The following is a 14,244-nucleotide window of genomic DNA, read 5'->3' as shown; positions in this document are numbered from 1 at the left end:
GGGGCTGCAGGGCCCAGAGCGTGCTCTCTGGGTGGTGTGCTTCTAGCAGAAGTCTTTCTCGAGCAGTCTGTGGAGAAGGAACCCACGCCAAATCCTAGGGACTGCACGCTTACCAGCCATCAGGCTCAACAGGCCAGGAAAGTGGTCTCTATCTCGAAGCTGCTGTAGACTGAAGGAAAAGACATGTGAGACTACATAATGCTGCTCACAACATAACGCACTTAGTGTCGTCTTCCTAGACGGCCAGGCCCAGTGCTGGGAAGGATGGAGCAGGTCTGGGAAGATGCAGGCACAGGCTTCTGTCTCCAGTCTGGGGACCTGCGGATCAGTGGACTGGCTTTCTCTGAGATGCCAGGCTGCCTTCCTGCTCATGCACTATTGACAGAGTCTTTCCTTTTCACCTTTATTTCCCCGACATTTCCAGTTTTCCAAGGGAAGGAGAGGGGAGGAGTACTTGGGAAGGTCCCACCTTGAGAAAGAAGGAGTGTGGACTGACAGGACAGGGCTCCTTTGATGACATCTCACCCTCTCTCTGCCCAGATTTGGAGAAGCGCAAGAATCCTGTGTGCCACTTTGTCACCCCACTGGATGGTTCTGTGGACGTAGATGAGCACCGTCGGCCAGAGGTACTTGGCAAGTGATCAGGGTGGCTGAGGAAGGAAAAGCACCCTCATTTCAAGAGGAACAGGGCTGCTTCCTGCAGGAGGAGGCTGTGGAGGAGTAGGGGCCCGTGCTGTCCTGACCCTGGCATTGCCTGGAGAAGGTCAGGCATGGGGGCAAGTGGCCCCTTATGCCCAAGGCCACCCCTTCCCAGACAGGCTGACCCAAGGACTGAGGGACTCTCCAGTCGAGACTTGCTGCCACTTTCATTTAAAATTGACTTTTCTTCTGGGAGTCAACAGGGAGGAATTCTGGCTTCCTGTAATGCAGATCTCTTTAACCATTGAAGAGTGACCTCAAGATGTTTATATACTGAGATGGAGAAAAGTTGAAGAGGGAGTAAATGAGAAAAGCCAGTTGCCTGGCAGTCTTTTTAGTATCCTTACGTTAATTTCAGAATTGTGTATCTGATTACACATGTGTGGGGATGTCTAGGAGAACATACAGAAATTTTTTAATGGTGGGTGTCTTTGGGGAGTGGGGTTAGAGTGGATGCTGGATGAGGAGGAGAGACTCTTTTCAGTTATGCTTTTCTGCATCGTTTTAATTTTGTCTAAGCAAGTCTTACTGGGATTTTTTTTTGGTTGGTTCTTTTTGTTGTTGTTTGTTTGTTTCTTTAGTTGGAGTCTCACTTTGTCGCCCAGGCTGGAGTGCAGTAGCACGCTCACGGCCACCGCAGCTTCGACCTGCTGGGCTCAGGCAATCCTTCCGCTTCAGCCTTCCATGTAGCTGAAATCATAGGCGTGTGCCACCATGCCTGGCTGATTTTTTTATTTACTGTAGAGATGAGGTCTCACCATGTTGCTCTGGCTGGTCTCGAATCCCTGAGCTCAGACAGTCCTCCCACCTCTGCCTCCTAAAGTGCTAGGATTACAGAGGTGAACCACCACACCCAGCTAAGTCTTACTGTTATGGCACAAGGGGGAGAAATTAGAAAGTAACCTAATGAAAGACAGTCTTGAGACAGTTGGACATGATCTGGTATTAGACAGTATCAAAAAATGCCATTTTGTTGGGTATGGTAATAATACCTTAATCTTGTTTGTTTGCTTTAAAAAAAGAACTGCTTCACTGTTCAAACACATACTGAAGTATTTGTAGGTGAAGTGATGTGGCGTTAAGGTCTGAAGGTGAGGTGGGCTATGAGACAGGACGGATTCCTTGTCTTTGGAACTCAAAAATATTCTGGAAGGTCTGTGAGCCTAAAGTCACGGGAAGGTTGAACTAGATGCCTTTGGAGGTCACTTTCCACTTGAAACTCCTGTGATTGGCTGTTCGTTTTTGCCCTTTGCCCTTGCAAGTGGCAGAGGCTACCGGGAATGGGCATGTGTGGCTGCCCAGGAGTTTCTATGGTGTCCCTCACGTGCGGAAAGGGCCTTCCTGCTTCTTCCCCACCCAAGCCGACCCTGCTCCCGTGCAGAGCCTTAGGACCATGCCCTGAAGCTCTTGAATACCTGAGATCTTGAAATGAAAACGTGTTGTTTGCTAGAGGGCCGACTGTGGCAGGGAGATGGGACGTGCTTTCCGAGTGAAGTGGTTGCACAGCATGATAGGGGTTTCTGAACTGGGTTGCCTGAGGCCTGCTTCTAGTGTCAGGTACTTTTTTGTTCACGGGTTGAGTTTTGCTGATCAAGCAAAGATACCTCTTCGTTCTGCCCTGTGTCTCTGTTCCAGGCTATCACCACAGAAGGGAAGTACTGGAAGAGTCGCATTGAGATTGTGATCAGGGAGTATCACAAGTGGAGAACCTACTTCAAGAAAAGGGTATCTGCCTGGGGCCCCCGCAAGTGCCCGTAGAGAAGGGAACGAGCAGAGTCTAGCATTCAGAACACTGGCCCCGTGGGGTGTGGCGCATCAAGTAGGAAGCTGGGACTCAGAGTTCTAGCCCAGCCCGAGCCATGTCTTGGTCTTATTGACTCTGCTCTCAGTTTCCCCATCTGTGAACTGGGCTGTGTGTTCCACACATGCTGAGTGGGAATCTCCTTTTTGCCGGCAGCGGCCTGGGGATGGCAGGGAGCAGGGTCCCTCTCTCTACCCGTCTCCATGTAGGAGATAAGGCTGCGGCCTTATCCTTCCCAAGGCGCTTGGTGCCCACTCCGTCTCATCCCGTTTTCCCACAGCTACAGCAGCACAAGGATGAGGACCTCTCCAGTCTGGCCCAGGTGAGTAAACTTGGGAGCTGTGAGAACCCCCAGGGAGCCCTGCTTTGACATGAATCGGCAGTGACTTGGGTGGCCCACAAGTGAGCCCTGTGGCAGAAGGTGGCAAGACACGGACCCTCCCTGAGGTTGGAGGCAGGGCTAGTTCCTTTCTTCCATGAAGACCTTACGAACAGCCCAAGGAAGCAGGCCGGGTGTCTCTACTGGGTGGGCCAGAGGGAGCTGCTCTCTAAATGTGTCCGCCCTGACACCTCATCTCCACAGAGTAGCCCTGGGACACGTTTCCCCAGCATGACAGCCTTGGGAATTCTGAGCTCCTCCGTTGCCCTTGACTCTTTCCTCTCCCTGTGTTGGTGGTAGGACGATGACATGCTGTATTGGCACAAGCACAGGGATGGATGGAAGACCCCAGTCCCCATGGAGGAGGACCCCCTGCTGGACACAGACATGCTCATGTCAGAATTCAGTGACACCCTCTTCTCCACACTTTCTTCACACCAGCCGGTGGCCTGGCCCAACCCACGAGAAATAGGTAACCTCCACCTAGGTCCTCGGACTTTGAGCACCCAGCTGGCTTCCTTCTCTTCCAGACCACCTGTGGTCCAGGCTTTCTTCAGGGATGTCTCTGAGCTGCTGCATATCATTTGTTAAGGGTAGACAGTAAGGGGGAGAAGAGTTGGCAACCTTATTTGACATCTGAGGCCACATGCATCCGTGGGCGGGCACTGCAGACTGAACCTTACTAGGGCAGCTGCTGTTCCCCTGGCACCACTGTGGGACGACAGCAGCCAGGGTCTGATCTAAATCAATTTTGTATTTCTAATACTGCCCCTTAGTGAGGGCATGTGCAACACCCAGGCCTATGTAGCAGGGCTATGACGACTCACTTGGGTGAGACCTCTCTCCTGGTGGCCTTCTGTCTTCTAGGTAACCCCTCAGGGAAGAGCCTGCAGATTAAAAATTAGAATAAGGGTGGGAGAAATCTCTGCTGAGCTATTTACAACTTCCTTGGGGTATCCATTCCCTGATATTTAATTTATCTTCCCTACAAAAACTCACTTTCTTTTCTGCCTTCTGAGGGTGCAGAATGGCCATGAACTCGCAAGAAGGTAGAAATCCCAGTCAGCTTCCTACAGTTCTCCTTGAAAGACTCTAGAATGTGAGCAGGGCCAAGCAGAGCTCTTCCAGGCCTTTTTTATGTTTCTGCAACATTATCTGAGAAGGCAAAATGATTCCTCTCTTTCTGATTCTTGCAGCACATCTTGGAAATGCAGACATGATCCAGCCAGGGCTGATTCCTTTGCAGCCCAACCTGGACTTCATGGATACCTTTGAACCCTTCCAGGGTGAGGACCAGAGGCATGGGGAGCCTGACTACCTGAATCTCCCTTTGTCCAGAGCTGATTGGTACTTTCCTTTCAGAGAGAAAAGTTAGGATGGGCAAGGGGACAGAGTTAGAACTGTTCAAAACCTAAGCTTATGAGGTCTAGGAAGTTTCTCTGAGACATTGTTCTCTTTCCCACTGGCTCAGTCTCTGGTTTGGCCGTAACTGTAAGCAGTTCTCTCTCTAGGCAGCAGAGGGCGCTGATGACACAGCCAGTGCCTCTCAAAGGTTCCTGCAATTAGTTGAGTCCTTGAGCCCTTGCAATTGTCAGAGCTGCGGAAGCGCCAGGCCTGAAAGTATTTCAGAGCCCAGACTAGTTGCCAGCATGTATGGTTTCAATCAAAGGGCATTTTTCTACGTAAAAAAGTTATCTCTGAGAGGAATGCTCTGGCCATGGCTTCCCTCTGGTATTGCAGGGTTCAGTCTTCGAATTGTTTGGGCCTTAACTCCAGGGAATGCTGGACCCGTCAAGCTCAACACTTGATGTTGTTTTTCAGACCTCTTCTCTTCCAGCCGCTCCATTTTTGGCTCCATGCTGCCTGCACCTGCCTCAGCACCTACAGCAGATCCCAACAACCCACCTGCACAGGTAGAGGAAGCTGGGGGAGGGTGGTCATCAAAACGGGGCCACCAGAGCTAGGCTAATGACATAACCACACTGTCGTAAGCAAAGTACTAGGCATGCCAGACTAGCGCTGAACACACGGATGCTGTGTAGGACGTGATTCTAGCCCTCCTTGGACACCTCTTTGAATGTCCATGAGGTTGGAGACTGTCAGTATATGCATGCTCCATCTAAGACTCCAAGGAACATGTGTGAAGCCGGCTAGGTTCTGAGCAGTTATGACAGGATTAGCAAGATGGAGAACAAAAGCATGAATCACTAATAAAAATAAGTTCTGTATATTTCACTTTTTACTTAGCAATCAACAGACGTTGGCTCCAGGTGCTGGGGCTGCGGAGCTGAGTGAGGTGCAGTCCTTTCCCTTGTGGGGCTCTCAGGCTGGCTCCCGTGTCCACTTCGACACCAGTTACATGGCACCATCCTCTTCAGCCTGGCTCTGGGAGGAGCTTCTTCTATAGAGGGTGCCATCTGAACCATGGATACCTCACAGCTCTTCCCATTTAGGAAGAGGTGGCCAGATGAGGAGTTGATACATGACACTGTCTTGGGGAACCCTGAACAGCTGCGATGCAGGCTGCCTCTGCTCGGTAATAGAAGATGGCAGAGACTTCGGGGAGACTCCGTGGACTCCAGAAACAGGATATCCCCAGGCTGCCGGCCAGCTGTGTGGGGGCCGTTGCTTTGTCTGAGCTCTGTGTTATCATGTAGTTCCTAGTGGAAACAAGACCCCCACAGATGCCTGGGGAAACACATATCCATTTTCCCAGATCAGCGGTCACCGGCATGGGAAACACGGCCTCCGTCCCTCCATCCAGGCGCTGGTGTGCGTAGCTGGACTGGGTGGTGTGCAGTGCTAGGAAGGGAAAGTGAATTGTGTGATCCCAGCGTTGCCTCCTGGCTTCTCTTCTTTTCTTAGGAGAGCGTCCTGCCGACCACCGCCCTCCCCACTGTGAGCCTTCCCGACAGCCTCATCGTGCCCCCTGCCACCCCGTCTCTGGACCCCACGGATGGGCAGGGCTGCGACCGCACTCCTCAGACCGGAGACCCCTTTATCCAGCCCACGGACTTTGTTCCCTCGGAGCCGCCACTGAGCGTCCCGCAGTCGTTCCTCCCTGTCTTCACCATGCCCCTGCTGTCTCCCAGCCCTGCCCCGGCACCGGTCTCCCCTGCGTTACCATTAGCTCCTCCTGCCGCTGCCCTGAGCCCCCCGACTCCACCTGCCTTTCTGCAGCCACAGAAGTTTGCTGGAGTCAGCAAGTCACCCTCTGTCATCACCCACACAGCCTCTGCCACCCTTACCCACGACGCCTCTGCCACTACCTTCAGCCAGAGTCAGGGCCTTGTGATCACAACCCGTCACCCAACCCCGTCAGTGGCCTCCTGTGGCCTGGCACTGTCTCCTGTCACCCGGCCTCCAGCTGTTGGGCCTCCCCAACCTCGGTTAACTTTCGTGCAGCCCAAACCTGTATCCTTGACTGGGGGGAGGCCCAAGCAGCCCCCCAAAATAGTGCCTGCTCCCAAGCCAGAGCCTGTGTCCTTGGTGTTGAAGAATGCTTGCATCACCCCAGGTGAGTCAGGTGGAGGCAAACCGTGTGGGGTTTTCTTCCCAGGGAGGAATATTACCCTATCCCAAGGCTATCAAACTTGTGATCCCCTGCCTGCTACACACACACACCCGCATGCACACACTTATTTGTTTGTTTGTTTATTTATTTATTTTTGAGTTAGAGTCTCACCGTCACCCAGTCTTGACCTGCTGGGCAATCCTTCTGCCTCAGCCTGCCAAGTAACTGGAACTACAGGTATGCACCACCATGCCTGGCTAATTTTTTAAAATTTAAAAAATTTTTTTATTGTGGAGATGAGCTCTTGCCAAGTTACCTAGGCTCGCCTCTGCCTCCCAAAGTGCTGGGATTATAGGCATGAGCCACTGTGCTCAGCTCACACACATATTTAAATAAGTGAAAACAAGAGTGCCATGAAATAATTCATGTATATATGATCTATTCTACATCTTTTTTTTAAAGTTAGTCCCAACCCAGTTTGAAACCACATGGTCCTACTTATCTCTTTCCTGGGTCTGTAATATGTCTCCTTCAAGGAGAAGTCACAAGAAAGTGTTAGGTACCTGGTGGCTTTGACATTCTTTCCCCAGCTGTGAGGAACAATCCTTCACTGGCAGAGGGGGCTGGCGTGCTGCCCTGGGAGCCTTGCTCCCTACAGCTTGGCTGGTCCGGGTTCAGCAACAGCTGATATTTCTGCAGGGTCGGGACCAGGCCCTGCAGCCCAGGGCTTTACCTTCTCCTTGTCCTGGTAGCTGCCTTTTCAGGTCAACCACAAGCAGTGATTATGACTCCAGGCCCACTGAAGAGAGAAGGAATGTTGGCTTCTACGGTGTCCCAATCCAACATGGTCATTGCGCCCGCTGCCATCGCTAGGGTGAGGAGGGCCCTGGACACACCCTCGGTGCCCCTATCACCCAGCGGGGGCTGCTCTTTGGTGGCCCTCACCTGATGTCATGGTCTCCTCTGCTGTGCACCAGTGGTTAGGGTGACCTCTCCCATGTCACCGCAGGCTCCTGGAGTCACAGAGTTCCACAGCAGCATCCTGGTGACAGACCTTGGCCCCAGCACGAGCAGCCAGCCTGCCCCCGTCTCCCGACTCTTCTCTCCAAGCACAGTGCAAGATTCCCTGGTGAAGGGCGAGCAGGTCCCGCTGCACACGGGCAGTCCCCAGGTCCCTGTCGTGGGTCCTGGTGCGTGTCTACTTGGGGAAGAACGGTTGAGACGTGGTGGGGGAAATGAGGAGGCCTGCTGGGATCAGGGAGACCACCCACAGGGCTCCCCAAGACAGAGCCTGGCCATCCAGGATGCACAGTGAAGTCTCATAAGCCTGCTGAAGGCACAGGCTGGAGACACCCAGATGTCAGGGTGACCTGTGGCAGCACGGATGGGGCAAGATAGCAGGTGTATGGCAGTGTGGGTGGCTGGTGTGCTTAGCAGCCACTACTGACCACCCAGAAAAGCCAGACTTGGGGCTGCCAGTTCTCATCCAGAGAAGGGTTTGAGGAGTCCCTGGGTTCTGGCTTCTGGGAACATTAGCCTAGGATTGCTTTGGCCACAGAGGTCACCCAGCCTCATCTCAGCATTGACATGGTCATCCCTGACAATTCTGAAAGCACTGGCCATCTGTGGACTGTGTCCATACTTGGGCCTTCTGTTGGTGAGACAGTCAGGGCAGGACTGATTTTGCCCAGTGACATCCGAAGAGCCAATAGGTGAGGTCAGAGATGAATGGTTTGCCTGAGGCTGTGCTGCTGGCCGTGGGTACAGGCAGACTAGACTCCTTTCTTCAGACACCGCGCCAGGAAGGGAAGGGGAAACGTTCTCTTAAGTGAAGCTTAAAGGTAGTGGCTCTGGGGACCCTGATCAGACAGTTGTCTCCCTCCTACCTCAGGAAGACACAAACAAGGGAGGGTCTGTAACTCGGCGGGACTGGACAGTAGAAGGAATTGTCCAGGAAAGGCTTTGGAAAGAAAGGATTCCTCAGTCTGGAAAGATAAAGACTGAAGAATTATGAGTTAAGTCCTTAAAATAGCCTAGGGAAAAGTCAGAACACGGAATTTCGAGCCATGTTTTGCAGCCTGACGGTAGTTTGGGGAAACATAACTCAGTAGAGAGTAAATGAAGTTGAGGCATTTGTTAACAGTAAAGTAGGACAGGCCATGGAAGTTTATAGAAAGCTTTCTAGTCCTGGGATTTACTGGGGTTCCCTTCATCTGTATGGTCTGCCTGGAGGTGGGGGCAGCCTTGCTTGCTGTTTGAGGGAGTCCTTCTCAGGCCCTGTCCCTCAGCGGTATCTCTGTTCTTCTCAGGTCGAGACTGCTCAAACTCAGGACAGGCCTCTCCGTGTGCATCCGAGCAAAGCCCCAGTCCTCAGTCTCCCCAGAACAACTGCTCAGGGAAATCTGCAGAGCCCAAAAATGTGGCTGCATTAAAGGTATCACACATCTCTCCTGGGTCTTGGTTCCCTTGGAGGATGGGAAGGAAGAGGGAGAAGGACATCAAGGAACCTCTGGGGCTGCTGCGTCTGTCTGGAAAGGGGCACCACAGACCGGCTGGTGTTGCAGTGGGCTTGGGCGGCATCAGAACCACTGGCGTTAGCTGCTTTAATCTTGAGATTAAACTGGCCCTTTCTTGCCCCTTCTCACTAACCAGCCCTGTGGCGATTGGGGGCCTGCTAGAGACCTCTAGGTGGGCCCCAAGCTCAGGAACTGGCATTGAATCCTTGTAACATGGTAGTGCCGCTCTGGCCCCTGTCAGTTGTAGGAGGGAGATAACAGCCGGAAGAGCTGGGTCGTGAGGCGAGGTTTGAGGTGGCTGGGACGTGCTGGGCCACACTGCCACTCCCAGCTCTGGCTATGCCTCCTTCTACAGCAAAGGTTTTATGGTGTTTTCTGTCCTGTCTCTCTCTTGGCTCCTCACTGGAGCCTTTAGCTTTTGATCATCCCCTCCCTCGTAATTTTCTAGCCCTGGCCTGTCGGGCACTCCAGGGTCCTAATCTCTCGCCAGCCGCTCAGCATCAGCTTGAGGGGTGAGGAGGATTGGGTGCTGCAGCCCCTCGCGTTGCATGTGTCTCAGTGGGTAAATTCCCCAACAGAACCGGCAGATGAAGCACATTTCAGCAGAACAGAAAAGGCGCTTCAACATCAAGATGGGCTTTGACACCCTCAACAGTTTGATTTCTAATAATTCCAAGCTGGTGAGTTGCCTGAGAGTGTGGGGCGGGGCAGGGGAACCAGCAGTTGGGCCCTCCCGCCTTGGTCAGCGCCTCCAGCCACCTGTCCCTTCTGCAGACCAGCCACGCCATCACGCTGCAGAAGACCGTGGAGTACATCACCAAGCTGCAGCAAGAGAGGAGCCAGATGCAGGAGGAGGCCCGGCGGCTGCGAGAGGAGATCGAGGAGCTCAATGCCACCATCATGTGAGACTTCAGGCTTGGGGCTCTGGGCCAGCATCTCGTCCCACATATGGGATGTCACAGACAGTGGGCCCCTGTGGCCTCTTCATTGGCAGATGCCTCTTTGTTGCAGCTGTTTAGTGCTTTTTTATTCTCCTTTCACAGGCCTCTCCTATGCATGGCTGTGGCCCACCATTGGGCCAGTTCTGCCTGTCTTTTGCCCCAGGGTCCTGATTTGCCACTGGTTATTCCAAAGCTTCCCCTGACTTCTGTCATTTCAGCTCCTGCCAGCAGCTGCTTCCTGCCACAGGAGTCCCCGTCACCCGGCGCCAGTTTGATCACATGAGAGACATGTTTGATGAGTATGTAAAAAGCCGGACGCTGCAGAATTGGAAGTTCTGGATTGTATCTTTCGATTTTCTTTGCTCTTCCCAGGCCCTGACCAATGCACTAAAACATCAGATAGTGACGCTCTAGTTCCTTGAGAAAGAGTATCTTTAAATGGCTATCGCTGAACTCATCACTACAGGCAGTGCTACAGTTTGTCTCAGGGAGCGAGTGGTCTGGCCTGGCCTGCGGTGGGCTGGTGCCACTGGCTGGTCTGCATCCAGGACTGGGACTTGTGAGTGCTTTGCAGGAGGACCAGGGCGGTGAGACGGCAGGCTTTGCTCTCTAGGTGCTTGAGAAGTAAGGACAATGCTAGTGCCACTTGCAAGAGCTACAAGGGGGAAGGAGGTAGGATGTCACATAGCCCGGCAGCCAGCTTAGTCCTTGCAATGACAGCAAGGATGAGTGCCATCCCCACTGTGACAAACAGAAACTGGGCTCACAGGAACATGAGTGGGAGAGTCTGGTTTGAAACATAATGAAGCACGTCTATCTTTAACATCAAGATGGACTATTGCTGAGTGCTAGGGCTGTCTCTGGGGCCCAGGCTGGCCTTCACTAGCCTTCCAGGTGGCAGCACAGCTTTTATGGGGTTGACTCCTACCTATCACTCCCCACCCTATCAGTGTTCTGCCTCTGAGTAAACATTCGGCACTCGTGGTGGGTTGGCCATGGCATTGGGGCTTGGGTCTCACAGAGGAGACAGTTGTGTGGGAAGAGAAGATCACAGCTGCAGCAGTCGGACAGGGCAGGGCATCTGTGTGTGCTCTGGGGGCAATTTTTACACGAAGAGGTGAGAGATGCCAGCTCTGCTTCCCTGCTTTGCTTTGCTGGTTTACTGCCTGCCTGGTCCTACTCCTATCAGCAATGGAGCATCTGGAATGTGTCAGAGGCTCTTTGGTAAAGTGGCACATTTCTCATTATTGGGCTGAGGGTGACCTCTGGGCATGATCCTGATCAAAATGCAAGAGAAAATGTGCTCATGCCTTCACTAAGTACATTTCCTGAGATGGTCCAGGAGACCTGCACGACTGTGGGGAAGAGCTGTTTAACACAAGAGGCAAATGTCACCTCCAGAAAGACAACTTCTGCCTTTCCATCAGCCCTGCACCTCCAATGTTCTTGCCAGTATGTGTAAGAACCTAGGACCTGTTGTAGAAATGTCTACGTCCCTCCCTGCCTGCTGCCTACTCAGTGGCCATGACCTGCTGTCCAGTTATAGTTAGATCAGTTTTAGTCAAATGGAGGGCACGCCTTGCCTAGAGATGTCCCCTCTCAATTATCCTTTCTCTGTGGGCGGCTACCTGCCAGGGAAGCCAGTAGGCAAGGCCAGCCCTCCTGCAGGCCCACGGACCTGGCCCTCCTCCGTACCTGGCTTTTCTTTAATCGAGTGCCACAGTTCAGCATCATCGTCAAGCCGCTGTTCGAGTCGTTCAAGGGAATGGTGTCCACCAGCAGCCTGGAAGAGCTGCACCGGACGGCGCTATCCTGGCTGGACCAGCACTGCTCCCTGCCCATCCTCAGGCCAAGTGAGTGAGGTGGCACCAGGGCCGGGAGGGCTTCATGCTAATCCTGGGGACAGGAAGGCCTTGGTGAGAATAGTGCTTGGGAAAACCCAGATCTACTGCAGGCCACCAGGCAAGGCCAAGGCATGAGCACAGTGCTATCCAGGAGGCCCTGAGTCAGAGACACCCTTGCAGGGACAGGGAGCTGGGCGCCAGGCTTCTGCCATCAGTGCTTCTGTCAGTTTGCTCAAGTCCTCGGGAAGCTGAGGCAGAAAGGTCACCTGAGCCCAGGAGGTCAAGGCTACAGTGAACCAACATTATGCCACTGCATTCCAACCTAGGTGAGAGTGAAACCCTGCCTCCGAGAAAAAAAAAAAAAAAGGTAGCCGGGTTCGGTGGCTCAGCCTGTAATCCCGCGCCTTTGGGAGGCTGAGGTGAGTGGATTACCAGAGCCCGCGGGTTCAAGACCCGCCTGGGCAGCAAGACCTCATCTCTACAATAAATCAAAAAATTAGCCAGGCGTGGTAGCGCACACCTGTAATTCCAGCTACACGAAAGGCTGAGGCGGAAGGATCACCGGAGCCCAGCAGGTCGAGGCTATGGTGACCGGGAGCAGCCACTGCACTCCAGTCTGGGTGACAGAGACTCCAACTCAAAAAAAAAGGTTATAAAATTTAATATCAAAGTTGTTGGAGCAAGCAGCAGGAACAGCTTAGAATTCTCTACCTAGCCAGGCACGATAGTACAGGCCCATAGTCTCAGCTACTCAGGAGGCTGAGGTGGGAGGATCTCTTGAGCCCAGGAATTCTAGGCTGCAGTGAGCTAGGCTTGCACTGCTGCACTCCAGCCTAGACAACAGAGCGAGACCCTATTTCTTAAAAAAAATTTTAGAGTCCTCTGCCTGTTTGCAGCTCCCGCTGGGATATGGAAAGTTCTCTGGAGGCAGGGGGTAAGTGTGTAGGTCTCGGTATAGGGCCTCTCTGGCGTGCCTCCCTGCAGTCGAGCCATGGCTGTCATTCTCTGGTGCCTGAGAGTCGCCACATGCGGTTCTAAGTGTGAGACCAGGTACGCAGTGCATTGTGGGTCCATGTCCGCACCTGTGTCTGACTCCCTCTGTCTTCCAGTGGTGTTGAACACGCTGCGGCAGCTGAGCACGTCCACCTCCATCCTCACAGACCCGGCCCAGCTGCCTGAGCAGGCCTCCAAGGCCGTCACCAGACTGGGCAAGAGATCGGGGGAGTCGTAGCCGCTTAGCTGGCATGCGGTACCATGGAGACCCTGCCCTGCCTGCGGAAAGGAGGCCGTGCCTCCCCAGCCCTTCCTGATGCCCAGCCTCAGGGCCTCCCTTCGATTCTGCAGCCCTCGGCGCTGGTCAGGATGCCACGCTCAGGTCTGAAGCAGGTTCGGAGCCTGCTGTCAGCAATAGCCCATCTTTGGGAAGCCCTTGCTGTGAACTCTCACTCAGTGATCTCAGTCACCAACCTCCTCTGTCCTCAGAGCAGCCCAGACGAAAGGGAAGTACTAGTCCTGTCCTGCTGGGGGCCTGTCGGGCCCTGTGCTAGTGAGCCGAGTTGATGGGATGAGGGAGACAAAGCCTGCTCCTGTCTTGAGACCCACAGACCTGTCCCTTGTCCACTGCGCTCCTCTGGCTGACACCCTGCCCTGCTCTCTGGCCTGCCATGGGGTGTTAGAAGGCGTCTTTCTCTCCCCAACTCTGACAGCACCCGGCTTGTGGATGGATTTGGACTTCTGTTCAGGCTTCTGCATGGTGGGCTGCTGGGGGAAGTGCCTTCTTTAGAGACCCCCAGAACACATGAGTGCAAAACCAATGGGTGTGGAAGCATACAGGATGAGAATGGGAGCACGTGGTGCACAGCTGCTGCTCTGGCTTGGAAGTCCTCCTGGCAATGGTTCATCTTTCCTGTTCTCGTTCCACCTGGTGTTGCAGGGCCTTCTTGGGCGTCACCTCACCAATGGCCCTTCTGCTGCCATCTGCCACTTGCTCCCAGGCTGCAGCCTCGGATCAATCAGGCATGTCCGAGGGGCATGTATAGCCCTTAAGTTCTGGCATGCGAAAGACCAGACTCCACGTTCCCGCTGTCAGCATCATTATCTTGTGTGATGTCATTCAACTGGGAGCCCTAAACCAGGATGGTTCTTGGACCAAAGATGTCCCCACGCTCCAAGTCTGTCCCGTCTTGTGTTTGGAGGAAGAATCTGAATGTTGACAGACAAAACTCTGGGGTGGTCTGCCCATGTCACTGTCTCTAGGCATCCCCCAGATGAGACAGTAAAGAAGCTACTCAGATCTGGTTCAGGTGGAGCACAATGGGTGACTGAGTGGTCGGAGTGAACAGCAGGAGGCTGGCCCGACGCAGTCCTCACCCTCCGCTGGCTACCTCTGCAGGTAGCTGCAGGGGCAGGGCTCCCTCTCCCACTCTCAGGAAGCCCAGCCAAGGGGGCCTCCTTATGGCAAGTGCATGCTTCTAGAGCCCTGCTGGGAAGTTCAAAGCAGCCCGCAAACTTTCCCTGTGACCTCTGTCCTGCTTCTTCTCACCCTCCCTT

The 14,244-nt window shown here is 53.6% G+C and overlaps 1 protein-coding gene across 1 annotated transcript in view; it reads left to right on the top strand.

The window, feature by feature from the left end:
* Positions 1 to 13,264, top strand: part of MLXIP (MLX interacting protein) — a 55,016-nt gene extending 41,752 nt beyond the window's left edge. The window contains exons 3-17 of the mRNA XM_008059740.2: positions 541 to 626; positions 2,335 to 2,424; positions 2,781 to 2,822; positions 3,180 to 3,351; positions 4,076 to 4,165; positions 4,701 to 4,792; positions 5,745 to 6,396; positions 7,146 to 7,267; positions 7,403 to 7,583; positions 8,703 to 8,827; positions 9,488 to 9,589; positions 9,684 to 9,811; positions 10,069 to 10,192; positions 11,574 to 11,703; positions 12,804 to 13,264. Of these exons, the coding sequence (XP_008057931.1) occupies positions 541 to 626; positions 2,335 to 2,424; positions 2,781 to 2,822; positions 3,180 to 3,351; positions 4,076 to 4,165; positions 4,701 to 4,792; positions 5,745 to 6,396; positions 7,146 to 7,267; positions 7,403 to 7,583; positions 8,703 to 8,827; positions 9,488 to 9,589; positions 9,684 to 9,811; positions 10,069 to 10,192; positions 11,574 to 11,703; positions 12,804 to 12,925 (2,258 nt within the window). The 3' untranslated portion in view covers positions 12,926 to 13,264. The remainder of the gene's footprint in view (positions 1 to 540; positions 627 to 2,334; positions 2,425 to 2,780; positions 2,823 to 3,179; positions 3,352 to 4,075; positions 4,166 to 4,700; positions 4,793 to 5,744; positions 6,397 to 7,145; positions 7,268 to 7,402; positions 7,584 to 8,702; positions 8,828 to 9,487; positions 9,590 to 9,683; positions 9,812 to 10,068; positions 10,193 to 11,573; positions 11,704 to 12,803) is intronic.
* The last annotated feature ends 980 nt before the right edge of the window (positions 13,265 to 14,244 follow it).

Source organism: Carlito syrichta, unplaced genomic scaffold (genome assembly GCF_000164805.1).
Source record: "Carlito syrichta isolate Samal-C Ts95f unplaced genomic scaffold, Tarsius_syrichta-2.0.1 Scaffold304341, whole genome shotgun sequence".
Classification (NCBI taxonomy): domain Eukaryota; kingdom Metazoa; phylum Chordata; class Mammalia; order Primates; family Tarsiidae; genus Carlito; species Carlito syrichta.
This window is presented reverse-complemented; position numbering and strand designations above follow the sequence as displayed.